The 27,240-nt window shown below is 35.9% G+C and overlaps 4 protein-coding genes across 4 annotated transcripts; 1 reads left to right on the top strand and 3 right to left on the bottom strand.

The window, feature by feature from the left end:
* Positions 1–5,982: 5,982 nt before the first annotated feature.
* LOC143588953 (uncharacterized) lies at positions 5,983–10,608 on the top strand. The gene is made up of 11 exons (XM_077069834.1): positions 5,983–6,473; positions 7,269–7,396; positions 7,483–7,633; positions 7,706–7,815; positions 7,897–7,980; positions 8,080–8,128; positions 8,231–8,322; positions 8,431–8,569; positions 8,654–9,569; positions 9,671–9,769; positions 9,938–10,608. The coding sequence occupies exons 1-11, from the start codon at positions 6,384–6,386 to the stop codon at positions 10,501–10,503; spliced, it is 2,424 nt and encodes an 807-aa protein (XP_076925949.1). The 5' UTR covers positions 5,983–6,383; the 3' UTR covers positions 10,504–10,608.
* A 91-nt stretch (positions 10,609–10,699) lies between these two features.
* Positions 10,700–17,385, bottom strand: LOC143588961 (ethylene-responsive transcription factor RAP2-7-like). The gene is made up of 9 exons (XM_077069842.1): positions 17,343–17,385; positions 15,441–15,481; positions 13,141–13,604; positions 12,162–12,187; positions 12,037–12,067; positions 11,860–11,947; positions 11,643–11,788; positions 11,334–11,437; positions 10,700–11,224 (listed from the first exon to the last, which is right to left on the bottom strand). Exons 1-9 carry the CDS (start codon positions 17,383–17,385, stop codon positions 10,890–10,892), a joined length of 1,278 nt encoding a protein of 425 aa, XP_076925957.1. The 3' UTR covers positions 10,700–10,889.
* Positions 17,386–18,285: 900 nt separating this feature from the next.
* Positions 18,286–24,491, bottom strand: LOC143588952 (regulator of nonsense transcripts UPF2-like). The gene is made up of 17 exons (XM_077069833.1): positions 24,449–24,491; positions 23,122–23,219; positions 22,969–23,050; positions 22,680–22,882; positions 22,255–22,599; positions 22,067–22,171; positions 21,857–21,984; positions 21,598–21,771; positions 21,443–21,524; positions 21,109–21,372; positions 20,836–21,033; positions 20,665–20,766; positions 20,350–20,601; positions 20,023–20,241; positions 19,758–19,928; positions 19,504–19,689; positions 18,286–19,424 (listed from the first exon to the last, which is right to left on the bottom strand). Exons 2-17 carry the CDS (start codon positions 23,182–23,184, stop codon positions 18,489–18,491), a joined length of 3,510 nt encoding a protein of 1,169 aa, XP_076925948.1. The 5' UTR covers positions 23,185–23,219; positions 24,449–24,491; the 3' UTR covers positions 18,286–18,488.
* Positions 24,492–25,551: 1,060 nt separating this feature from the next.
* LOC143588957 (APO protein 3, mitochondrial-like) lies at positions 25,552–27,033 on the bottom strand. The gene is made up of 2 exons (XM_077069839.1): positions 26,611–27,033; positions 25,552–26,443 (listed from the first exon to the last, which is right to left on the bottom strand). The coding sequence occupies exons 1-2, from the start codon at positions 27,015–27,017 to the stop codon at positions 25,636–25,638; spliced, it is 1,215 nt and encodes a 404-aa protein (XP_076925954.1). The 5' UTR covers positions 27,018–27,033; the 3' UTR covers positions 25,552–25,635.
* Between the last annotated feature and the right edge of the window lie 207 nt (positions 27,034–27,240).

Here is a 27,240-nt window from a genome sequence, read left to right as displayed (position 1 = left end):
TGTAGCGTGTCACTTTGCTGGACTCGGGTGTGACTAGCTGGGGTACCAAGCGATAATATTCGTGAAATTTCGTGTTATACTCAAGAAGGTTTATTCCAACAACCTTGTGAGCCAAGAACTTGGTTTGAATTTGATCTGTCTCGTGCATCGGACAGAACTTCAACATCAACAATTCTTTAAACTCGTTCCAAGACAAACTATACATCACCTCCCTTCCTCTACTCATCATTAACGTATTCTACCATTCGAGTGCTTCGCCTTTGAACATCAGGGCGGAGTATTGAATCTTCTCCTCCTCCGTACACTTGCTTGTGATAACAATCGTCTCCATCTCTTCAAGCCACCTTACGGTATTAATGTCTCCCCTGTCACCGTGAAATTCTTTCGGTCCGTAGTACTTAAAGTCTTTAAATGAACATCCTCCTATCTTGAGTTTCTTAAATTCTTTACGAACCCCTACATCAGCGTTTGATTCATGCACACTCTCTTCCTCACGTGAAGGTCGAGTACGGGGTTTAGAAATAGATTTACGGGATGGATTTTTAGTTTGAGTATGTTTTGTTTGAGAATGTCTTGTTTGAGATTTAGACATTGATTCTTCTCTAACCGCATTTTTAACCATTTGTTGAATTTGTTTCAGATATTTGTCGGGAATTGGTTCCTCTTTCTCGGGACCTTTTCCTTTCACTTCGCGTCTCACGGCTTCCTTTCGGGAAACCTCTCGATTATCACTTTATTGAGACATATTTTATCTTTTATTCTTTTTCTTTATCTGAAATTTAACATATTTCTTTTCTTATTATACAAATTTATTTATTTCACATTTATATACATATCATAAACGATATGTATATTAATTTACAACAAACTCCTATCCTTATTACATCGTATATTACACATAACATACAACTATTTTACACATATAAACTTCATTTTCTTGAACACACCATCTTCACCATCCACTTAGCCCTTCATAAACTTCTTCACAACTTTGGTGAGCTTGTTACATTTGCGAAGAAGTTTGTCTCCCATCTTCTTCTTCTTCTTCTTTCCATCAGCATCTATCTTCTTTCTCAGCTCATCTGTTTCCTGTAAGGCTCGATCCAAATGCTCCTCCTGGGACTGTGGTATGTCCGTAGGATACCCGTATCTTGGAGGTGGGTTGCGGTAGCCCAACATAACAATGTCGTAGTGGTTCTTGGGATCAGGGTATGGAGATGCAATCATATCGGAGGGATAATTGAAGAATGCATCAGCAGCTTCATTCTGTTCACGGATTTCATTGTCTTGTTCTTCAATGGATGGAATCTCGCCTTGATAAGGTGGAAAACTTGATGACGCTTTACCCTTGAGTTCATGGAGGAATTTCATATATGGGTCAACAGATCCGTAGCTTGGTGTTGAGTGTTGTTCTTTTTCCGATGTCATCTCTTCATTTGGGTTGTCGGGAAATTCTTCTTCCTCAGGATCTGTCTCCTCCTCAGGTTCAGTTTCTTCCTCCGTTTCCTCCTCCGGTTCTTTTTCAAGTTCTTCTTCGGTCATTGCCGGCATGTGGATCTTCTCATATGGCATTGTAACTCTCATCTTGGGTTTGCTAGATGATCCTTCCTTGTTGATGTGGGAATTAGCAGTATCCGTAGTTGAAGTGCCGGTATGTCACCTTCGTTGGTCGGAATGACATTCCATCCAGTCGGATGATGAAGAAGACTTTGGTTCCTCCTTAATTGGGATATTTGAGAGGAAAGCATACGTAGGATGAGGATTTGGCAAATATTCGGTCGGGTAGTGTTGTGGCTCTTCGGATGGTTGGTAAGTCGGGATCTCGGATGGTTGGTACATCAGTAGACTCGTTGGGTGATAACTTGAATGTCTCGGTGCTTGGTACACTTCATGTGGGGTGTTGTCTAGGTGGTAGATCGGACTTGGATTGGGGTTTTGGTTGTGTTCCTCGTTGAAGAATGATTCAAAGTAATCCTTGCTCATGATTCCTTGTGGAAACTTATAATACTTCCTTGCTCTTCTTACTTCATTATCATAGTACTTCATTAGATTCTCGTATGACATCTTTGACAAGGTGGTTTAGATTGAAGAGAGGGAAAGAAAAGGTTACCAACCAATCTTATCCCTATTCAAATAATCAATTAAATATTTCCTATGCTTGGATCGAAGCTTGGGTATTGTTTTATGATACCCAATTTGCTAAGATCGATGGCTCTGATACCAACCTGTCACACCCCCATTATAGGCCTAGGAGTGTGAACCATAGTTGGTACCATATTTGTAAATAAATCAGAGTTGCGGGTTAATGCGGAAGTCTTTATAAAAACATTAGGATCGATAATATAAAATATTTACATTACAAAAGACAAGACAAAAGTCTCGTTTAGTATTTTACTTGTTTATAGTTTACAACACTATTATATTTTAATAATTACACAAAATTATCCGAGCCATCGGATTCTTGAGCTTCTTCGTCTTGCAAGCTCTAACCTTGGTTACCTGCAAAATGTTAATAAAATACGTCAGCAACGAATGCTGGTGAATATGTTGACGCTAAAAATATTTTCTTTACTTAATTACCCCTCGAGACCACGTAAGTCTCGACTCATCTTGGCTTAGGAATAATCAAGTTAAAACAATCATTATAAACTTGAGTCTCTGCACTAGGTCACCTCAGCGAAACACCGCAGCGTTTATGACATAACTTAGGTACCATAAATATACACATGGCCATTCCCCACTGTAACTTAGGTCCGACCCATCGTGGCTGGAGGTCATGACCAAGCGTGGTGCGATGTGCCCACCGCATTCCACATATGTAAGGATCCAGACAAACGTATATCATAGCCTGAGGGCTGGCTTATACTCTTATTTATAATGTTTTTAGAGACACGTAGCCTCATGTAAAGTTTTACACGTAACACATTTGTTTGTTTGAAAACAAGTTTGTAAAAGTGGGATCGCCTTCCAACACCGTCCGTTAGTCTTTCTTCGCTATCTCGCACCTATAGTACGAGTATAACATTCATTAGTTGGATACACGATCCGGCTTAAGACCTTTAGTCTTATCATCTAGATGAACCTTTAGTTCATTATTTCTTTTACTTTAAAACCTTTAGTTAAAAAGTAATGTTTATAAACCTTTAGTTTATATTTAAAAACCCGACGTTTCTTCTTCTTTAAGAAACGTATTTTCTTTATTATTTAAATATACTCATTACACTTAAATAATATATTTTATAACAAAGAATAATCATATACATATATATATTCACATATATATTTTCATCTTTCTTTTCTTTATTTTCTTTGTTATATATTTTCTCTCTTTTTATATTCATCGAGTATAATTCCGACTTAGGGCATTAAGCCGTTATAATATTTTATTATTATTTTGGGTTGGGCATTATGCCTACCTTGCTTGGCTTAATAATAATTTTTAAATAGGCATACTTGGTTATAATTTGGGTTGTGTAAAAAAGTTTTATATAAAAAAGACTTAAACATGTTCCAAATGAGACTAGAACCCATAATCTTTTGGTTGAGAATAATACATCTTTGCCACTAAGCCAAACTTGTTGTTATGTAATTGAGTTTAAACATTAAATATACATCTTGGCTTTCATAAAAATATATATAATTTTTTTTTAATAAATTTTTTTTTGGCCTAACGGGGTGTCGGGCCGGGGGCCGTCGACCACCCCGTCCTCTCTAAAGGCCGGCCCTGCTTGTAGCGTAGGTTCGCCAATGCATAAGTATAGTTGTTTTAACAGCGAACACAAATCCCCTAAATTCTACTTCTAAAATCCATCTATTGTCTACTTTGTAGGATCCAAACTCATCTCAATTTAATGAGGATAGACATCAGATGCCACTAAGTTAAGTGGCCATTGGCTTGTGTATAAGTATAAATGAGATTTCAATGTGGATGTTTTAGGTTGCTCGTGATGGGCGTGAGGCCAACATGGAGGAGAGATCAGGGCACACTACTTTAGTGGAACGATGACTAAAAGTGATTGTTATCAATGTTGAACTAATGGTCGCTTGTGTATCCGATTTATTGTTTTTAACACTGTTGTCGAAATGGATTTGGTGGATAGTTGACTCGACAATAAATTGGGGAATCAATTTTATGGTTAGGCGACGTGCGACTAGCAACAAATTAAGAAATTGGTTTTGTGTAAACAAGGGGATAAGATTAAGTAGATCAAACCAAGAGAGTAAATTAAGAGGCTAAATGGGTGATTGGGCTTCAAAAATAAGGGTATGATTATAAATAAAATAAGACGATTAAAAATTAATAAAAACCAATTAGAAAATGAAAACTATAATCAAATGGGTCTTTTCTGTTTACAAATATTGAATCCGTACCCCTCTCTTACTACAAGTTAAAAAAAGTTTACTCTATATCTTTTAAACGAACTCAAATTAAATGTTTAATGCGTTGTTTTGAATTAAAGGTTCAACACAATGCATATCATATCATATGTTTTTGAGAGGCTACCGTCTTTCGATGAGCTAGACAGATAATATAAGTGAAATCTCTCTTTAAAGTTATTTATAATATTTTTTTAATTCCTAAGTTACATATAGCAAAATATAATAACATACATATTTTGAACTTTATAAACATTCGTGTGCTATTGGGCTAAACTAGAACAACGTGATAATATATGAATAAAATTATATAACCAATTACATGAAAAGTGACAATGCTATTTAATTAGGCTCGCCTTTTTGTAACACCAAAAGATAGATCGATCTTCTGGCTAGGGTCTTAAGAATGTGCTATTGGTCTTATATAAAAATAATATACAAGATACCTTTGATACAACAAAAACAAAATGTAAACATCATTAACATTTTATATGTAATAATAAATATACTAAATAATAATATGTCGCAGGTCATCTTTCTAAACTGTTTTCGGTTGTTTCCTTTCTTTTTTCCAGTTAAATCACAAATATACTTTCATCTTTTCTTCAATTAAGTATTAAATAATCCAGACTGGTAAATTAAATTTAAAAAAAAAAAACATTGCTGTAAAGGTTTTTAATTCATAAATCTTTCATTGAACTAGATAATTATTACTACCTAAATATTGTTTTAATAACTCATAAATACTTGACATTTATTAGATTTGTGTAATATACATGTATTTAACACATAATAAATTAATTTAACACATACAACAATAACCTAGTAATTTACAGTACGTTTAATTCAAAAAACAGATTTTCAAATGCACCTAAAATATTATGCTATTACTAAACATTTAATAAAAATATCAACTATATGGTCAAGTTACCTACACAGTATTTTAAATCTAGAATGATACAAAAACACAATGAATTATAAAATATAACACACGGCTGAGTAGTACAAACGAAAAACACAATGAGAAATTAAAAAAAAACACAATAACCTAAACAAAAAATCTAAAATATGCAAGCTAGAAATCGAAACACGAAAACCTAAATATCGTAGAACTAGATAAGACAGTTCCAATGCCACTAGTTTGAGTTTAATCGGAGTTCATTCGATACCCATTCTACGACTTCATAATTTTAAAAAACTATGTATTTGAACCTAAACCCAACCAATCAACTAACGTAATGATGGTCAATTGACAAAGACAAAACCTTTAAACACCTTAAATAAAATAGTTTGAAAGATATTTGATTGAAGTCTCACAAACAACTAAAATTAATAAACAATCGGTTAAAAGAAAAATAAATCAATCAACCATGTTATAAATTCAAACAAAAAAATAATATATTTCAAAGTCATCTAATAATTGAGAAAAGCAAGCATAGTATAGGATAATAGGAGTCGATAAATGAAAATAAGATAAAAGAAATAAAAAAAATAAAAGCATAATAAAGCCCCATCCTCATAAAAGCTCGTCTCAATCCTGTGGTTTTCAATTCTTGGTGCCGTACTCTTATTATTATTATTATTATTATTATTATTATTATTATTATTATTCACTTCCTTCAATCTCCACACACAAATCCATCCGTTTGCTTCATCATTCCGTTCAATCAATCAATGTAAGTTCGTTCACCTATTCCGTTCCGTCAAACAGTTTCAATTCGTTCTCACATATCATTCGCATTCATTTTATTATTTACTATAAATGGCAATATATGTATATGTCACTGAAAGCGTGTGTTTTATTATTGAATGCGGTGTGGATATACGCTAGATCTAGTGCTAGTTTTGGTGAATGTGATGTGGATTAGTGGATTTGATGTGTACCTAGAGGTTTTAGGTTTATGAATTGAGGACCTAGGGTTTTAGTAGAGAATGTGTGTTGTTTTTGTATTAGTCTATTAGGTTTATGATAATTTGTTTTCTGGTGATGTGGTTTTAGAGCAAGTATGAGTGAAGAGGAGAAGAGGTGTCCGTTGTGTGCCGAAGAGATGGATTGGACTGATCAACAGTTGAAGCCTTGCAAATGTGGTTACGAGGTTTGCTTTTAACTAACTCTTTTTAAAAAAATAATAATAATTGGTGTCTTGTGTTGCTATGTGTGTGATGTTGAATAAGTTTGTTACATAGTTATCAAAGGCGCATAGGCATCGCCTGGAGCCTAGGGGCAAAAAAAGTGAGGGTCTGCGGAAAAAAAGGTTAAATATATTATGTATTAGAAAAATAGTACTATTCTTTAAATAAAATAAACAAAAGCTATTATGTAACTATATAACATTTAATATCATCTTATTAGTACCAAAAGTTTAGTAAAATATTGGTGTATTAGCTTAGAAATTTGGTTTTCCTTAAATAAAAGTAGAAATCTGGCTGGAATTTAGAGAATTTGTCCCAAACTCTCCGGAATCTGTGAATCTTGCCGGAATTTAGAGAATTTGGTCCAAACTCTCCAGAAACTTTGCCGGAATTTAGAGAATTTGGTCCAAACTCCCCGGAATCCGTGAATCTTGCCGGAATTCAGAGAATTTGGTCCAAACTCTCCAGAAACTGTGAATTTTGCGGGAATTTAAAGAATTTGGTCCAAACTCCCCGGAATATGTGAATCTCACTGGAATCTGCGCGATCACACCTGAACCATCACCTGGAGAATTAAAACGCAATTGCCTTGCTTCGCCTGCAAATTGTGCTTAGGTGCAAGGGGTGATTGCTTTTAACAACTATGGGCTTAATTAATGTGAAGTATTGTATGCAAGAAAATTAGGTTTATAGTGGACTACTAGTGGTAAGGTTTGTTTTACTGTATGCAATCAAATTGAATTACCTTATCATTGCAGGTGTGTGTTTGGTGTTGGCATCATATTATGGACATGGCAGAGAAGGATGCAACGGAGGGACGGTGTCCTGCTTGTCGCACGGCTTATGATAAAGATAGAAGTGTCGGGTTGGAATCTAATTTTCAGAGGTTAATTTACTTTTCGAATCTTGTTAATTTTTTTATAGTATTGGTACATTTTACCTTAAGATTAATAAAGCTTGTCACTTATGTAGGGTTGCTGGCAATAATACTAATAGAAAACAAAAGCAGCCAAAAGCCAAGCAAAAACCAACTGAGGTGAAGAAAGACCTTAGCAATGTTAGAGTAATTCAGAGAAAATTGGCCTATATTATCGGGCTGCCTCTCAGTCTAGCTGATGAAGATGTATGTTTCTGTTTATGAAACCTTTAAAAATTTTATATAAAATTGTTATTGAATTATTTTTGTTGTGTGTAGTTGTTGCAGCGGAAAGATTATTTTGGGCAATATGGGAAGGTTACCAAGGTTTCTCTTTCTCGGACGGCTGGTGGGACTGTTCAGCAGTTTGTCAATGATACTTGTAGTGTGTATGTTTTACAGCCTATAAACTTAAATTAGTCTATTATTAATCATACTCATTAAATCTGTCATACGTTTTATATTCCCAGATATATTACATTTGCAAAGGAGGAAGATGCGGTGCGGTGCATTCAATCTGTGCATGGCTATGTGCTGGATGGTAGGTATTTAAGGTAAGTACATGACCTTATATACCTCTTAAACTTATATTTTCTGGGCCGTTTTTTGGCATTGTATATGTTTAACTACTAACGAAAATTCGACTTCTGCAGAGCATCATTTGGAACAGCAAAGTACTGTCATGCATGGTTAAGGAATATGGTATATATGAGATGCTACATGTTAACTGTATCAAATGACTATCAATCCATTTTTTACCCTAAATATTACGGAAGCTGATTTTTGTTTCTTTTGGTTGGTCAGCCCTGCAACAATGTTGCTTGTTTATATTTGCATAATATTGGTGCTGAAGAAGATAGTTTTGGCAAAGATGAAACAGCTGCAGTTCATACTAGGTATTACTTGCTAAAGTTTCATCAGTGTTATTTTTGCTTAGATAATCAGTAGTTATTCTTACTACTGTATTTGCTAAAGTCACTTTTGTCAAAACATTTATATTTCAGGAATAGAGTTCAGGAAATTGTTGGTGCCACCCAATATTTGCATAACCGTTCAGGAAGTATGTTGCCACCGCCTGTAGATGAACATTTGCACAATCGCAGTGCTCCTGCTCAAGAGCCTGTTTTTAGCAGTACACTTAGAGTAAGAAAATTTTTGGTAATTATTTCAAGACTGACTAAAATTTGCCCAAATTTTCAAAACTGTTACTTCTTTGCCGTTATTCAGGATGTAGCATATGCTGCAGTAGCTTCTGGTGATCACTTGCATTGCTCTAAGGACAAAGATGGAGTAATTAAATCATCCAAACACATGACAAGTTTTGTAGATATTGTTGGGAGGTCACATAATTCAGGTTTAGATAAAGATATTAGCTCGGTATCACAAGTGCAGATACCGAGCTTATGTTCTGATTTGTCTTCTGTATGCATCAATGATAAGACTGGAGATTCAGATATAGTGTCATCAAAATCATCAACTTATAGTGAGCCTTTTAGGGAAGCTTCTCAACCAGCCGATCCAACACTTAAGGACACTAACATTATAAAAGAACCATCTGGTTCGACACTAGATAAACAAAAATCTTTAGATTCTTCTTATCCTGTTGAGGTATTTAAGAGTTATAGTGATCAAGCTTGGTGGCAAACGGAGTCTAGTAGTCAAAACGGTTTTGGTGTAAATAGTTATGCAGATGAAGCCTTAAAACAGTCCACATGTACAAAACCTGTATTGAATGATGGATATGATGGGAATAGTTTTGGAAGTTTGACCAAGTCAGATAGGATATATAGAGGGTCTAGATCTTTTTCTAATGAAGAAATAGTAGAGCATTTGAGAAGGCTTGATGATGATAGCCGTGTGGATAATGATGAAAATTCTGCTGCTGTAGAAAGCAGTATAATCTCTAATATACTGTCTATGGATTTTGACGGGTGTGATGATTCGGTTTTGCCTCATAGTGTAGCCGGATTGTTTGAACGGAAAGATGTAGGACATAGTTCTTCTTGGAGTTTTCAAAACAGTGATCAATCAAGATTTTCTTTTGCAAACGAAAAAGGACATAGCAATCAAGAGTTAGGAAGATTTTCTGTTTTTCAAGATTCTTGGGAGATTCAAGACGGTGTCTATAAGCCACAGTATCAAGGTATGCCTATCAATTCATGTACATGATGCATGCATACAAACATGTATATATAATGTGTTTATGTTTATTGTTTCTGAATTACTATTATTTTGTAATGAAAGGGTCTAGGGCTCAGAACGTAATACCACCAGGATTCTCCAAACCGCCTCCTGGGTTTCCCTCAAGCATGAGAACCGAGCAGGTTGTTTCTGCGAATTCTGGTATGTGATATTATCCATCGTCTCCATACATATGTATTTGTTATTCTTGTGATTATGATCTATTTGTGTCAAAAGTGTTTTGACTTGGTCAAATGTCTGTATTACTAAAACAGACAATTTTATGATGTCATGAGATTAATACTACTCTCTTAACTGTAATTCTTTCAGGTAGTTATGTGAAGAATTCTTTGCCAAATAGTCGTTATCATTTGCCATCAACAGGGGATCTAAGCAAAACGAGTGATGGTTTCACCGGTCCTTCCATGATGGTTGTTGGAAGAGGCCAATCATCATCTTTTGACACGAGGTCAGGCTCATTCGATTGGCTCTTGACACAACAACAATCTGCATCTGCCCCGCACCATCATCACGAGCCTCAGTTTTCCCAAACATCCTTCATGCAACAACACCACACACCGCAGTTTTCTCCACGAGATAACTATTATGGCGATATCACTTCCAGGCTTGTAGATCAGCACCACCAGAGCTACACGCAGCAACAGCAGTACTCACAGCCAAAGTTTACAAATGGTCATATCACAAATGGGTATCAGCAGCAGCTGCACTTGGACGAGTCTCAACAAGTAAACAGTAGAAATGAAGCAGGGGGCTTGCACGAACAGATTCAGAGGAATGAGAGAATACGGATGGAGAAATTGTTACCTGGGTATGGTGAATTTATGCACCAGATGCCCAGTTCTGGCGATGTATACACCCGGGTATTTGGAATGTAAATTATTCACCTTTCTAACTTCTCTGGTTTGATTAAATTAAATTCAATTAAATGAAATGAACACTTCATTCGCATATCCATTTGTTTGTGTTTTCAAAAGAGATGAATTTCTCTTATGTTTACATATTTAAACCTAATCTCCCACTCAGAAGCCCTGAGAAGAATGTTGCTCATTTTCAATCGTCTTCAATTCAGGTATATTTTATGTTTATGATCGTATGCTCTAGTGAAACTTGAAAATTATGCATATTATGTTGTCAAAAATAAGAATCAAACTTTAGGTCTCACGCTACAACACACTTATGTGAACCAGAAAGTTTTATAACGTCAAAACAAACGGTGACATCAGCGTTTGTACAGTTAGCAGATCGTCAATAAAAGCCAAGTCTAGTTGTACTGGTATTGAGAAGTCTTGTTCTGCATGTTTGTGTTTGATAAAAAATGGGGGTCTTTGAACCTGGTAACTGAAGAAACGAATCCTGATGATGCTGCAGCAGAGGTAATGGGCATACTGGAATACATGATAGGCCATACAAGAGTGTGTTGACCTGTGGCTGTTGGATCGTAATGGGATTGCCCACCCACAGCAAGGCCCCCAATCTGAAAATCAAAAGAGGATGATTTTGCTTTGTGACGTTTCACAGAACCGACATCCAGGTTCTGAACATGATTTCGCTTTGTGGGAGAAACCCATAGGTTGAGATCAAGATTGCTGTAACAACCTGCATAGAAAGAACACATGAGTAAATACTAAATAGATGTATACTCTCATCAATAAGTTGAGAAAGAGAACCAAACTACAAAGATCATAAGCAATCAATTCAATAATACCTTCATCTCTTCCTAAAGAATCTATGTCTGCCCCATATGTGCTTGGATCAAAGTTGGTGATAGCTTCTTTTCCGTTACATTTAATAGCAGCTTTGTCGTAAGCCCTGGATTTAGTTAAGAAATTAAAGATTAGGATACATATTTCAGATGTTAAATAAAAATCAGTAGTGTAATTCCATGAACCTTGCAGCTTCTACTTCACTGTCATATAATCCAAGGTAAACGTACCTGCAAACAAGCATGTTAATCTTATTGACTAAAACACCTCCCTAAACCATTTATCTAATAGTTAAAGCAATGAATTCTTACTTTTTCCCAAGAAGTTGACCCATGCGAGCCTCCCATCTACCACATCTGTGACGGGTCACACCTCGGTATTTCGAACTTCCTCGTGAGAATCCATTACTCTGTCGGCGCAGCACATGAATAAAATCTTCTTTTGATAAGCTCTCCATCTGTCATTTAGGGAAAATTAAACCTTGTAATGATCATGGAGTATTAATACTAACCAGTAACCACCACAAACCTGAGTCATGTCTTCCTCATAGTCACTTAAATCAAAATTTATATCAGCATCAGTTCCCCGAAACTTGATTGCCGCCCGATCATAGGCTCTAAAAGTTAATTTACGTAAAGTCAGAACCGAGATTGCAAATGTATAATGATTACCAGATTAAATTTGTCACTGGAAATTAACATTCACCTAGCAGCAGCATGGGCAGTGTCAAATCCACCTATAATCATACAAAGTTACAGTTAACATAATTCATAAACTAGTGCATAAACATCTTGCAAGTTTTAAACTATTAGGATATCAAGCATGCTTACCTAAATACAGTTGTTTCCCGCAATCCCTGAACAGATAAACGCGAAGAATTAGATTCTAATATCATCAAACAAGACAAGAAAAAGCACTCGGATAATTGCCAATCAAATTAGAAGTTTCGAACAAGGAGTTCTTATAATTGAGATCAGGCTAGATGTGCATTTACATATTGTACCGCTCTACTAGTGATGCACATGGAGAAAACAGTAGTCAACCGGTAAGATGTTGGCAGTAAACGAGTTGAACTGCTTGATAGCTACTCAGAATTGAATCAATAAAAAGCTCGAAACGAGCCGAGCTTTTTCAATCTCAAGCCTCAAATAAAACCCGTTTGATTATAAATCATAGGGTTGTTCAAAAAGCTCGGGCTCGCTCAATAAATGCTCAAATAAAACTAGCTAAGAAAATTTGATTTGAAATAACCTGAGCTAAGTTAGCTCATTTTTGTAACCGAGCCAAAATCGACCAACTCGACTCTGGATATGGCTTGGCTCGATCTTAGGCTTGTTTATAACTTAAAAATCGAGTTCAAGTCCGGCAGAGCTGCCTTGTTTAATTTCAAGCTTGAGCCTGAAACCACTCTGGCTCGACTCGTGTATAATTTCGAGTTCAAGCTTGTTTAGGCTTGTCGAGCCTTAACGTACCTTGTCTATTTCAACTTATACCTCTTTTGGAGTTCTCTATATTAATTTCACACCGCACAGCCAAGCACTTGCTCGTTTAAGATTTTTCTCAAAATATATAAAACTAATTAAAAACATATTTAAGTTAACTAATAAATAATAAACGAATCGAACTTAAACTTGAGAAAACGATTCACGAGCCAATCTCAAGGTATAGAAAAAAGCTAATGAGTCAACTGGAGCTCGGCTCACACCCCTAGACGTTTGTACTTTTTTCAACTTTTAGAAAAAAAGCAAAACATTCCTAAATGAGAAAGAAAATAATATATAAAGATCAACCAATAATAGTAGCACACACCATATATGCGATTCCCAACGACCGGTCCGACGATAAAACGTCACTCCACGGTACGGCGAGCTTTTAGACGGCGGTCCACGCCGGCTCTTCTTCACCTTCTGCTGCTGAACCTGAACCGGTTTCACGTTCCCAATCACCGGTCCGGATTCCACAACCTTCAAATTCAACCAGTCCGCCCTATGCATAGAGTAATTAGCCGACGGCAACGGCGGCGTTGTTAATCGAGAATTTAACTCCTCCGGTTTCAAATAACCGGAAAGCGGAAAAAACTGCCGCGTAATTAAACCTAGAGATGATCGATCAGTTTCAATAAGGAATAAGTGCTTATTATTATTAGCATTACACGATGCAGCGTCTTCTTCGTCATCTACTACTGCTACGTTGAATACGTCAGAGGAAAGTGAAGTAGCAGAATGAATCTCCGATTGACGATCACAGATATCAGCATTAAGATCCAACATGATCTTCGAACGCGTTAGAAGCGATATTCAAACAAGCTAGCTATACGATTATATATTCAATCAGAATCAGAACAAATGACGTCATATATATATATATTGTGTATCCGGTTTCAATCAAGTGAAACAGTACAGTGAAAGGTGTAAGTAAGTGTATAATTATATATATCGTAACTGAAATCTAACAAACTCTGTGTGTGTGTATGATTTGTTACACACACAACAACACACCTAACTTAACTGTGTGTGTAACGGACTTGAGAGAGAGAGAGAGAGATGAATAATAAAGATTAAAGAATATATATATAGAGAGAGAGAGTGAGAGAGAAACGAGGGAGTTGTCAGGTAGCAGGGGTGGGCTTTTGGATATCAGGAAGAGGTGGTGTGATGAAAAAACACGTGAGCTTTTTCCTTTTTTTTCATTAAATTGTCCGTTTTAATAAAAATATTATTTGTATATATATACATAAAATTAACATTTTTAGTGCGATAGCTAGGGTTGTATAGTTATATTACAAGAACACGCGTAGTGAATCTAGTGATAAGAGTTTTAAAAGGAAAACCACCTTAAAACGAGGGGAATAGTAACACCACCACTCCTGGACTCTTAGTTGTGAGTTTAGTTTTGGGTTGGAATGTTGTAGATACAACAGAAATTTTGCCTAATCACATGCTTAGATACCATAACGACACCACATAGTTTTGAGTTTAGTACGAGTCATTTTACAACTACGTTACTTTTGCAAAACTACCTATTGTCATGTGTCAGAAAACGACTGGTTGTGCTTAGTTATCACTACGCGTGGTCTTAAGGTTAGACACATGGAGTGTGTCTTTGAGAGTCTCACTAAACACTTGCCAAGGGTTATACGCTTGTTGAACAAGTCTCATAGGATGAACACTTCTTAAGGTTACCAATTATTTTTATCATCTCAAATGGTCCAATGTAACTAGAACTTAACATCCATTTCTTCTAGAATTTCACTAAACCTTTCATAAGGGACACTTTCAATTGTACCTTGTCTTCTACTTGGAATTCCGGGTCTTGACAATCGACTTTCTCCAATATCTACTAAGTATACACTTTGTACATTTGCGTCCGTACAATACTTCAAACGGTGTGCATTGAAACTGGAGTGTTAGTTGTTGTATGGTAATCCAACCAAAATCAATTACATGTGACCTTAGCATAATAACATGTCTTCCAACGTTTGTATCATGTTTTCACTACGCCCATTCATCTAGAGATGGTAAGTGGCGCTTAAAACTAGGCGAGTTCTTAACTCCCTTTGCAACAGTTATCAATTCTTGAAGTAAAACAATTGTCCCCATCGGAAAAAAATAGACAAAGACATTCCATTGCCGAGCGATTATCACATTAATATAAAGTCGGTTTAACTTTTCCATTTTATAACCTTCTCGAATTTGTAGGAAATGCGTTGACTTAGTCAGTCAGTCAGCAATAATTCATATATGGTCACACCCTCTTAACGTCTTGAGTAACCTAGTAACAAAATTATTCAATATGAGTGCTCATTTCAAAGCTGGGACTCATGGTTGTACTGTTGTAAGTATATGAACTATTTGTGATGTTCAAATTTAACCGTCAAGCACATCAAACCTTTCAGCACAAATTATGCGACTTACTTTTTCTTACGTTGTCACCAAGTTGATCTTTAAATCCTTATACATCCTGTCACTACCAGAGTGTGAATTGTATATTTAGACCTTTGCGCTTCCTCTAGCATTTGTTTCCTTGAACTTCCCAATGCAGGTACCCAAATCGAATCGATGATTGAACTGAACCAAAATAGTGTTGTTACTATGTGATTATGTGCATACATGTATATTAGCATTGATTAGTCTTAAACCGACTTTATTTTCTATAGCCAGTTATGGTTGAACATGTGAACCAAAATACCAAATCGATGGTTGAACTGATTTTTCTTAAATACTTTCAAAATACTATTTACTGAGTTATCACTATTTCAAGTTTCATATTTGGTAATTATTTAGAACTTTATATATTTCGTTAAGTGTTAAGAAATAGATGACAATGAATATTATACGGTAATCCTAAGTTCCTAACCTAACAAGTGCCATAGCAAAAACTACATATTTGGCCACAACCCAATAGACTCGATAACTTCTAGGGATGGTCCCTCCTTTTATTTCGCATTTTAAAAATTAATATTTTAAGATTTGGAGCTTAAAATTGACAATACCTACTCAATATATCGTTTATAACAAGTTAGCCTACCTTGCCCATTCGAAAATAAATAATAGTATACGGCCAGCAGTTAATATTAATAAATAAACAATTTATTGCAATGCACATCCAGTCAAATAGGTAACACAATACACAAAGCAATAACGATAGCACGCGATCAAATACTTTCTAATTTCCAACTTTAGAATTCGCTAGAAAATTTTCTTTTAGCGTTTAGGTTTTCGATTTGCCTTTTGGTGGTTTTTTTAGGAGTTTTTGGTGTTTTTTTCGTCTGCCTTTTGGTTTTGTAAGTTGTTTTTTTTGGAGTTTTTGTTAGTTTCCGCTAACTTTTTTTATGAAATTTAAGTTATTGTTAAATGAAATAATAACCCGTAACTTGATATTAATAATTAAACAATTTATGTAATATGTAATTGTAACCGTGCGTTAAAGTCAGTACAATAGTTATATTAAATTTTGTACTTATGCCACAACCAAACGACGGAAACGACAGACCATATCAAACCAAATATAAATATTTGGCAGAAACGGTAAAACCAAAGAGTCGGCTTTGAGTTTTACGTTGACGAATACGTTAAAAACTATTAACACTTGTTAATGTTTTTCTTGTCTTGTGCTATTTTTAAGGATATTGATACTTTGATACCTTGGATTCTAGAGACTTCAGTTCCTACGTTGTTAGCGTCAAACAAATCTTAGGTTTCTTTAATTATTATTATTTTAGTAATTCCATTTGGAACACTGGTGTCGTGGCTGTCAGTTTATGATAAAATATTAAAATAAATTATTCGATAAGAGTAAATAATAATATTGCGAGATACATTACGTGGGTGACAAATCAACCATCAATATATATAGTATAAAATGCGGCAATTTTTATGCAACTTAAATTAAAGAAAGCTGATTTGATAATAATTGATAGGACAGCTTAAGAATATTTGTACAATACATGTATTTGTAAAGATGAAAAATAAGTCATTTATAAATGCCTGTCTTGATGATATTATAACGATACATAGAAGATAAACTAATTGTACAACCTAACTAAATTCATATCGGTCATAGATCAGAGATATTCTTGGTTTATAAGTAAATGTCTTGCCTATTAAGTCGTCAACATGCTTTGGGCTTAATGCTAGTGGATGAGAGGAGTGCTCGTGCTCATGTGGGACTAGTAAGAGGATGGGTGACCTTATGGGAAATCTCCACCTGGACAATTAAAAACAAATTCATGAGTTGTACTATGAACTCTGCAAAACAGACAATATTTGTGATGCGATGGGTCGGATGTTGCAGATGTAATGGCTCACCCAACACTTTAAAAAATTAAACTCCTAGTGAGCAATTGTAATATTTTATATTTATTACATATTCTTATAAACGTATTTTTGTTATATGTTCTCTAATATAGCTAATTTTATATTAATTATGTGATCCAACCAAATTTCCGAACTAAATCGATAAATTTATAATCAAATATTCATATGATAAACTTCTGGCGCTAAATATAAGACCGTGTGTAGTGGCTAGATCCCCTATGAGGGCGTTTTGCATCATGTGACGTCACGTCATCGTATGGACTTTTTGATAAAATAAGAAAAAGGTATTGTGGATCCAGCCCCTACCAATCATTATCCTATTAGTTATTAAAAATAATACAACTAAACCAATCCACAAATTAAAAATAAACTCTTCCCTTCATCCGGCACTTTGTGGGAAGTGCTCCAGACCTTCAAAGAGCCCAAAACACCCCATGGGGTGGTGTTTCCGTACGCTTTGGGGCAACCTTTAAAGTAAATTATTAATTATGAATCCACCACCTTACAGAATTGTGATGAGATAGGCCGTGATCGAACACGCGACTTTGTTCACCTAATGTATTCAAAGTGATTTGCATTAGTCTATGAAAATATGTAAGCTTCAGAGTAGACTTTGTTTGGACAATTTATGGTCTTGAATTTGGTGTTGAAGAGGTTATAGACAGTTTATGGTGTTGAATTAGGTAGACTCTAGAGAGGCCCCAATAATATTAATAATAATACTGTTAAAAGAGAACCTGATGAATTATTTTCGAATTATTGATGAGGTATAACTATATTACTATTTTAATCAAAAGATATGAAATATCCAAATGAGGATGAATTCAATACTAGTTTTTATCATCATGTACATTTAAAGTTTTTCTAGGGTCTTCTAATGGTGGACACACTAGCAGACGTGTCCTCTTATTCATCTTTCATTATACTTTGTACAAATAGTCAAATACATATAAAATCAACTGTTTAATCCAGATGGCATTTGATTATGTGAACATGAAAACAAAAGCTCATTTTGAATGCATACATCCTAAATCATTTGTCAAAGATTTATTTTGGTAACACCATTGTTTTTTTTAACCATAATTAATTAACATGTTGAAACATATGTTCACTCGAATCAAAGCAAAATACGATCATAGGCATCCCCAATACTTTCTTCTTTTGCCAATTGCCATAGGGTATACACCTGAAAACTTGGATAATAAAACCGATTCAGTCCATAAGCGCAGACCTTTCGGCTACAGCCTCAAAACTCGTTGGGCACCATATAGATTCGACGCACACTCACATCCCGACTATCACACACCAATAGACGTTCCCTTTATAATTAGCTAAAAATACTCATTTTCTTCGGCTATAATAATATCCACCGCCTGTATGATGTGGGTACCTATGGCGGGACCCGGACCTGCCACCATGACCATCCCACGAGTGGCCTCTGTAAACCACCCTACCACCACCAGTTTGACTCCAGCCAGCTGGCAAATTCCCCAATGCATTGAGTTCCTCTTCTTCTCTATCGTTATATTCTAACACCAGTCTCTTAATATCCTGTTTCTCTTCCAACTCTGCCGCTTCTTTCTGCTTTGTGCTCTGCACAAGCGAGCAGTCGCTCGGTATCAACATCTGTTTCGTTTGCTGCTTGCTGCCTCGCTTGACCAAGACTTTGACCGGCACTTCCTTACGTTCTCCAGACTCGTAATCTACTGCCTCGTCGCCACTTTCTCCCTCACTCACCCTTCCGACCGTGGGACCCTCGAAAATGTTCATTGGTATCATCATGTTTAGTGTCGGACGGGCCCGCAACTCGAGTTTCCTTGAATCCAAACTTTCCTGCATCAGAGCCCTAAATTCTCGGTCAAAGTCAGCCTCTTCCTCAGGGTCAACTACCATCACTTTCTGCCTAACATGAAATTCATTATCCTCATCAGAAGCTTGACCACCATAATCGTCCTCGCTGTCACACGCCTCATCATCAAGCTCGTCCTCGTCATCATTCCCGTCTGGATCCATTGTGCTACCTTGCGATGCACTGTCATATCCCCCGTTACCTTCTTCGTGGGCCCCGCCATTTTCTTCAATACCATTTGCAGCAACTTGACCATTGACCGACGAGCTTCCAGATGCAGTGGTTAAAACAGTTGGTTTATCCTTCTCACTGCTAACCTTTTCAGTTAAAACTGTGCGTTCATTCTCCTCAAGCTGAACAAGAGCAGCATCGACTTCTTCAATGGTTAGATAACGAGTCATGTTGGGGCGCAAATCAGCGAATAAGTCCTGTAAACGATTGAATTATTAAGTTATGATATAACGGGTGTGTTAAATTAGTTAATGAGAGAGAGGTTGAATAACTAACCTGCAAATCAAATTCTACATCGAGAGGAAGTGCACCTTTACTGAGTATGTATCGTTGAAAATGAATCAAAAACCGATCCAGTTTCCTCTTGGATGAACCTCGACCAAAGTAGTGCCCGCAAGTCTCGAGAAGTGTGATTATCAATCTGATTCTGAAGCAGTCTTCAGGCGGATCAAGCACATCTTGCTATTTAAAGAGATAAAAAAACAGATTAAAATATAACAAATTACAACATATAAAAGATTCACTTGTACCTCTTCGGTCCCGTGACCAAAAACGAGAATCAAATATAACGTATCGAAAATAACTGAAGAATCCACATGTTCATAGTTGTATAGCTCGCCTAAAAACCGCATATGAGCAATTCGTCTTTGTTGCATCCCGTATTCGTTTACCTCCAATCCTAACCGAATTTCCTCCAAAACCTGTAAAATAAAATCTGATATTATAATGCGATGCGAATATAATTTACAACTACTGCTAAAACTTAATGATAATAAGATATAAAGAATAACTAACCTCGTCAACTACAGCAACTGCAAACTCATCATGATAGCGGCTCAATCCAGCAGTTAGTGAAGCAATCAAGTGAATTTGACCATATTTTCCTTTGTGAACCTTCAGAAAGCATTTTAACAAATACGGTTCACATTCACTCCATGGTAGCTTACGGAGTTGTCTCAGTACTTGCTCAATTGCTGTCTTATCCAGGTCTGTGAAAAGTAACTTTCTAATATACTGCGAAAGATTATTCAACATCAATGTCAATAATATATCATGAACTCGCATATTCTTGTAACAAAATAATAATAATAATAATAATAATAAAATTAATAATAATAGTACCTGATGCATAGGAGGACGAACTTTAGAGACTCGTGCAGATCGTTCAGGTGGTTTGCATAGATAATACGCGTTTTCAACAAGGGTACTGTGTCGAGGATCCAAATTCTTGACGTTTTTTAGGCGCATGAGAATTTCCAGCATGTTTGCCATACGCACGTTGGTATCCGGGTACCGGTAAAGATACCTGCCACATGTCTCAAGGAGATTGCATGCCACATCAATGTTGTGATGGGTAAAGTCGTCTAAACAAGCCTGTCAAAAGAAACAGTGAATCAGCATGCACTCAAATGTGTTTAATGAAATTTCTCAAGTTACCTTTAGACAACTGAAGATGAGCCCAGATGGTGCAATCTTAAACTTGCAAAGCTCTCCGATAAAACGAATGTTTTTTATCTTAGTCTCGATGTTCATTTGATCCTGAAATATTAATGATTAGTAATAAATAATATGAAATTATATACAAGAGAGAAAAATTAATAATAAAACCTTTTTATTGATGAGGAAGTTGAACTCTTCCTCTAGTAACTGCAAAAGCATAGAAGGCACATCCTTCATACAAGTTGACAATGTGGCAACCATACGCGAGTAATACGGTAGCAGTTCCAAAGATGTCCTAGGTACATTAAACAGGGCTCTAACAAGCTTTTTGCGGGATGATTTTGAGTTTAAATAACAAAACTCCACCTGAAATTACATAAATATAAAATAAACAAACTTACATGGAAAGTGGATAGATTTTAAAAGGGGAAATTGTATTACAGTCAACTGGTCAATCAAGTCACGGCTCACACAACCAGGAAGCCTCTGCAACAAACCATCCAAGTTGGTTCCTTCAGGACCTCTAAGCTTCTCCTTCTCGGCTTCAACATCTTTTTCCTTTTCCTTTCCTTTATTATCTTTGTCTGATTCCTTTGTACTTTCTTTATCTTTTTCATCTTCATCTTTCTTTTTTTCACTTTTACCGTCCGTTAAAACTGCGACATCCACAGTGTCATGACCTTGGTCAGGTTCATGTGTTGAATCCTGCATAATTTTAAACGTGTAACGGTTGCAAGGAGATATTTAAAATGTCAGATCTGCTAAAAGTACTTACACTTGGTTGATCTTGTGTTTTTGATGATTGATCGGTCACTTTCTGCTCCGCTTCTCCCAGTAACACAGCAGGAACAAACGCTCTAAGAACACGAGCATAAAAAATTAAATTTTCCATCATCTCTACTTTTGAAAATGAATGTAAAAAAAACAAACCTAAGATCAGGTAAACATTCATAAAAGCTTTTAGTATCTTCATCATCCCATAACGCTTCCGCAACAGAAGTTTCTTTTCCAGTACCAGAAGATGCCACATCATCACCTACTGTGAGCCTTGTGTGACCATCTTCAGGCATAACAGGTGGTTGCATATCAAGGGCTTCTGCTAAACTACACACCAGAAATTAAAAAAAAAAATTAAAAAGAATAACAATTTAAAAAGGCAAAGTACAAAAAGCGTTTAAATAGAACTTACGCGGACACACCCCGATACAGTTGGTCATAAGACTTCCTTAGTTTTTCATATGAAGAAGCATTTTCCTCACTGAGCTCACCTTTTGCATTTAAAATCTTTGCATTCTCATGCTCTAATTGGCGCAGTGACTTCACAAATTTACAACAGAAAAAAGACATTTGATCAAACAAAAAGATTTCTCCACTGTTACCAGGTAATATGAACACTTACAGCATGGTCAGACCGAAGCAGTTCAGCTGCTGCATCATAATATGTCTGAAACGCCTTTTTGAATACCTTCTTATGATCCGCAGTGATATTAAGCCCCTTGAAAAACTGCATACTAACTCCAGTTAACAATACACTATAAAAGAATATAATATACACCATACAATAAGTTAACCTAAAAGATAACGCACCTCTTCAACAAGATCTTCTCCAGCATGCGGGAGTCCTATGAAATACCTGGCTTGTCTTGCAAAACTAGCAAGAAGAGACAAATTTGTATGAGCTAGATCTCTATCTTTTAAATGTTCTAAACTGGCAAGATCCTTAATAATAGTCACAAAAACAGAAGCATCTTCTATAACTCCATCAAAGAAAAGTTCTAGAAGAAGTTTTAAAGCACTGCGTTTCTTCATGGCCTTCAAATTCCTGTCTGCATCTGCGTCTTCTGCAGACTTCCCGGGAAAGAAGGTTTTCATGAGCCCTTGGACCAAAGTTGGAGAAAAGTCTTTGTATCTTTGATGAAGCAATGAACAGACCTAATTTACATAATAATATAAGTAAATAAAAACGAAACCTTGTATAGTTGTGTCTAAAACATTATATAAGTATTAATTACCTGAACTGCAGCCTGTATGTCTGAACTTTTCAACTTAGCATCGCATATTGCAGCCACCGCTTCACTAACAAACTTACTTAAATTAACATTTTTTAACTCATCCATCAAACTTTCACGCTGCTCTTCATTGATCTGTTTGAGTTTCTTAATAACAGCTGTATTACGCTTGATGCTGGAGTCCAATGTTCTAAGTGCTCCGGAGTCTAGTGCAAAACAATTAAAATAATTTCAATAATCAATTAAAGAAAAAAATTAAAAATTGTTTTCCATACAATGAGTACTAACTAACCAGGTCTTTCGGGATTTAGATTAGTTTGTCGAAGAGCTAATTTTGCTATTAATGACTCCTTTAATTCTTCACGACGAGATACCTGTAATATATAATAAGCATTAATGATAGTAAAAAAAAGATCCATGTTTTCTACACTGATAAACTTTATACCTCATCGTCTTGCTTGTTCTGACTATCACCAACACCATGTGAATCGTCATCAGGATGTTCCATCTTCTTACTTGCAAAAAGTAAAAACAAACTTCAACCTGCTGAGAATAACCTTAGGAAAATAGTTAGTGATAATATTCATGTATACTCATGTATATATATTTTATTTTGAACAGCAAACTTACAATACTCTTAAAACTTCCAAAATTCCTATAAATATACAATACTTGCCTGGGTTAGAACTAGGGGTGTGCAAAGCCAGTTCAGTTATAGGGGAATAACTATCACCGAGGTTTGGTTACAGGTTATGGAAGACTGCTTAGCCATAACAATAACGAAATGGTCGGTTTATGGATCGATTACGGTTAAGTTCTGTGATTTTTCCAATGTATTTCTATGTTTTTTCCTTTGTTCAGTTGTTCTAGTTAAAATTTGTTCGGTTATGGTGTTCCAAGCTCAATTTTGAAGTTTCAATTTTCAAAGCTAAAATATGTCAGTTCCAGGTTCCAAGCTTAATTATGATGTTCCAAGCTACGTTATAAACAGTTGCAGCATAGAAGTAAATGTTTGAAGCTGGAAACATATGTACAAAAGTTGGAAATAGAGATATAGAATTTGGAAAACCATAAGCATACAATGTTCGGTCCAGTTTCGGTTAACGTTTATTAACAGAGACACATTAACCATAACTGTCGGTTTTAGGGGTGAGCAGAAAACCGAATTAACCAAACCGAAATCGACTATAACCGAACCGAAACCAAAAATAACCGAAAACCAAACGATTTGTATATTCAAAAAACCGATGACTTTGGTTTCGGTTTCACCTAATAACCGAACCAAACCATGCTCAGCCCTAGTACTCAGTTTTATTCAGTTATGGTAATTTTGGTTAATATTTAAGGGTGATCAGAAAACCGAATTAACCAAACCGAAACCGAAAATAATCGAAAACCAAACGGTTTGTATATTCAAAAAACCGATGACTTTGGTTTCGGTTTCGCCTAATAACCGCGCCGAACCATGCTCAGCCCTAGTCAGTTTTATTCAGTTATGGTAAGTTTGGTTAATATTTCGGTTAAAGGTTCGGTTTTTGCTCTGCACATTATTATTTGATAAACTAACAGCAACAACTAAATAACCTGATTCCACAAAAACCTAAGGTACAGTGTGGCTAGGGTTTCACTTAATACTAATAGAACATGACGTTGCATAATTGATTATAAACTACTTCAATTGGTACGGGTGAAAACAACGCTTGATATAACCTAAAACACATAGCCCTAATTTATAACAGTTAAAATTACAGAGATGTAGAACACATACATACCTCGAAATTGTGTGTTGACGAGATGAATTGGATGCTTGTTAGATCGTTGTAGCAGTTATGTGAGAGATGAATTGGATGATCATTGGAGATTGGTGATGATTTTATGCGATCAATTGAGATATATGGGGAAATTAGGGTTCGTATTCTGTTTATTTGGGGCTTCTGATGATTTTGATTTTACGTGTGCAACTTATGCATCGACATAACTAGAAATATTACTTTCCAAATTATTAATGTTTTAGAAAATAATAATGACCGTCTTATTGTTTAGTCAAAATATGACACATAAGTTAACTGTGCAATATAAACGTGTTCAGTGTAACACTTTAACCAAATTAACTAAACGAGTTGTGTTACGTGACTAATGAATTGATGGGTGATGATCAGGTTTGGATGTTTTGATAGGGTTGTTGGGTCGTAGAAAAATTAGTAAAACGGGATAGTGGGTCGACCTGTTTGATTGATCATGTTGACGTGTCCTAAATATGGCCCGCTTAGCTAAACAGTTCAACCCAAACAAAGTCTTTTTTTAAACGGGTTAGATATGTCAACCTAAAACTTGATTATTCTTGTGTCGTATTTAAAAATATTATTAGAATGACCAAAAATAGAAACGAATAGAAAAGCGTACATGTATGTCTCACTTATAGCAGAGCTATTGCTGAAATGAGATAGAGAGACAGTTCTGAATTCAAACAACATATGAAATAACTATGTATAATAATGTACATGTTTTATATGAATTATACAGCTTTAAAAAAAAAGACTTGCAGGTTAGTTATATCAAGATGTGTTGTAAATGTGTTATTTTGAAGTGGTTGATTGTCACGTTGTATGCATTGATGTAGATTTAAAGGGTGTATGGATTAACCTTTTGATAGGAACAACTTCAATAGTCACATAATCACATTACACCATTGAATATTTAATAATTTAGAAGTTTACAGTGCACATTTTATTAGAATCTTCTGATCTTGATTCGATATTCCAAAAAAAAACGAAAACCATCCGTGATAAATCTTGCTCTGGAGTATATCCATATTATATCTATATTTTTTTATTTATATATAATACATAACAAGGTAATAAAAACCAAAAAAATGTAATAACAACAATAAAACTACATTTTAACACAGTCCTACAATTTTACATGTAACATGTCTGCAACAAAAATGTAAAACCAAACATCATGTAACAAGATCGAGTTCATCACGACATGGAGGAACAACATCTAATCTCATCATACTCCTATATTCACCCGGAACAGGCGCACCCGCTTGCACACACAACTCCACAACCGCGGGAGCCTTACCATAAAACCTCTTCAGATCATTAGACAACGGAGGCCCTGACACATCAGCAACATGCCATACATAATTGGGTCCCACCAAATCAAAAACCGTCGCTTCTTGCCACGCGTGCATACCATTTCTAGATTGATGTTTCGACGCCCGACAATTTCTAACTTTATGCCCCTTGGGACCCACCTGAACCTCGGGACAATATCCACATGTATGCACTCCGTATCTTTCCATTATCTTTTGCACCCCTGATATCATCTCAAACCATGAATCAAGTGTCAAGATGCTTAATTCCTTTGAAGTCAACCCTTTGGTCAACGAAAGATCTAACCTTGAGTCATTCGTGGTATCTTCAATGGCTACTAAGTTTGTTTCTGACTCAAAATCAACAATTCTACCTTCTATGCTGTAAACGGGTAGGGTTCTTCTCTTTGTAGGGTGGTTTTCAAGATTCAGCCCGGCTTGTATGCAGAGCTCTACAATGGCGGGAAGTTGTTTAACTTTACGACTCTCATTGTGTAAAACTCTGGGCTTTCCAACACGGTCAAAGAGATGGTAGCATTTAGGAAAATAAATTACATCATGAATTCTTCCTTTTCGCCAGACGTGTGTAGCATTTCTTAGACCACTTTTTGGACCGGTGCAAGTCCTGATCTCATGCCCTACTTGGCCAATGTGAACCTCAAAACAATGGCTGAAAAGCAGTACATAATTTGGGTTATGGTTTATCTTAACGGGCCAAATAGACTATGAAATTTGAATGATTTATACCAAATGCATAATGGATTCTTATCAATGGATCAAACTACATGAAACGAAGCTGGTTGAAAATGTAAGGTATATTGGTTTATACGGTTATACCTGCATCGAAGAACTGGAACAACATTCACAAGCTTTGATAAACCCAATAATATCAACTCTCTAGCTCGATAAACTTGATGGGCTACACCAACAAGTTCAGGAAGAAGCAGACCGTTATCAGGTGGCTCTTCTAGAAGTTTGCATGGTTGTAATTTTCTTGCTTCTCTCTCTTGCTTGGCTCTCTGAACCAAAACTTTCATAGGTGTTGGGTAGGGTTTTCTCTCAGACTTGCTCTTAGCGGGTTTCGGTATGTCTGCATACAGATGATCATAGTCGCCATCTGGTGCGTCGGTTGTCTCTACTGTTAGGGTTCTTGAAAAAACTAGAAGGTGGGTTGGACTTAATTGGAGCTTCTTCAAAGAATCAAAATGATGAAAGATTGATGAGGATAAATATGTTCGGTGCATCGAATGATCCGCTATAGAGCTGTCATGGTAAATAAAAAGGGAAACCATCAGGTAAGAGTGTAAGACGATTAAAGTTTCAAGCTTTATTAAATTACCAGGAAACAGTCTTTAAGGCAATATGAATGATACTAATTAGGAGTGAGCAACTTAACCGCCATAACCGTTAAACCGAACCATAACCGAACCGATTTTAACCGATAACCGACATAACCGGTGGGTCGGT

Source organism: Bidens hawaiensis, unplaced genomic scaffold (assembly GCF_021521415.1).
Source record: "Bidens hawaiensis isolate Kalapana, Puna unplaced genomic scaffold, B.hawaiensis_p1.1 tig00037007_1, whole genome shotgun sequence".
NCBI lineage: Eukaryota > Viridiplantae > Streptophyta > Magnoliopsida > Asterales > Asteraceae > Bidens > Bidens hawaiensis.
The sequence above is the reverse complement of the archived record's forward strand: the minus strand, read 5'-3'. Positions and strand labels throughout refer to the sequence as shown.

Coding starts and splice junctions, on each gene's coding strand:
- LOC143588952 (XM_077069833.1), bottom strand. CDS start 23,184: ATGGAACATCCTGATGACGATTCACATGGTGTTGGTGATAGTCAGAAC. Junction 23,051..23,121: donor AGAACAAGCAAGACGATGAG/GTATAAAGTTTA, acceptor TATATATTACAG/GTATCTCGTCGTGAAGAATT. Junction 21,772..21,856: donor CTGTATCGGGGTGTGTCCGC/GTAAGTTCTATT, acceptor TCTGGTGTGTAG/TTTAGCAGAAGCCCTTGATA.
- LOC143588953 (XM_077069834.1), top strand. CDS start 6,384: ATGAGTGAAGAGGAGAAGAGGTGTCCGTTGTGTGCCGAAGAGATGGAT. Junction 7,981..8,079: donor CTGGATGGTAGGTATTTAAG/GTAAGTACATGA, acceptor CGACTTCTGCAG/AGCATCATTTGGAACAGCAA. Junction 8,323..8,430: donor ACAGCTGCAGTTCATACTAG/GTATTACTTGCT, acceptor TTTATATTTCAG/GAATAGAGTTCAGGAAATTG.
- LOC143588957 (XM_077069839.1), bottom strand. CDS start 27,017: ATGCACCGAACATATTTATCCTCATCAATCTTTCATCATTTTGATTCT. Junction 26,444..26,610: donor GTTCCAGTTCTTCGATGCAG/GTATAACCGTAT, acceptor ACTGCTTTTCAG/CCATTGTTTTGAGGTTCACA.
- LOC143588961 (XM_077069842.1), bottom strand. CDS start 17,385: ATGATGCAAAACGCCCTCATAGGGGATCTAGCCACTACACACG. Junction 11,948..12,036: donor ACTGCCCATGCTGCTGCTAG/GTGAATGTTAAT, acceptor ATTAACTTTTAG/AGCCTATGATCGGGCGGCAA. Junction 11,789..11,859: donor ATGAGGAAGACATGACTCAG/GTTTGTGGTGGT, acceptor CCTAAATGACAG/ATGGAGAGCTTATCAAAAGA.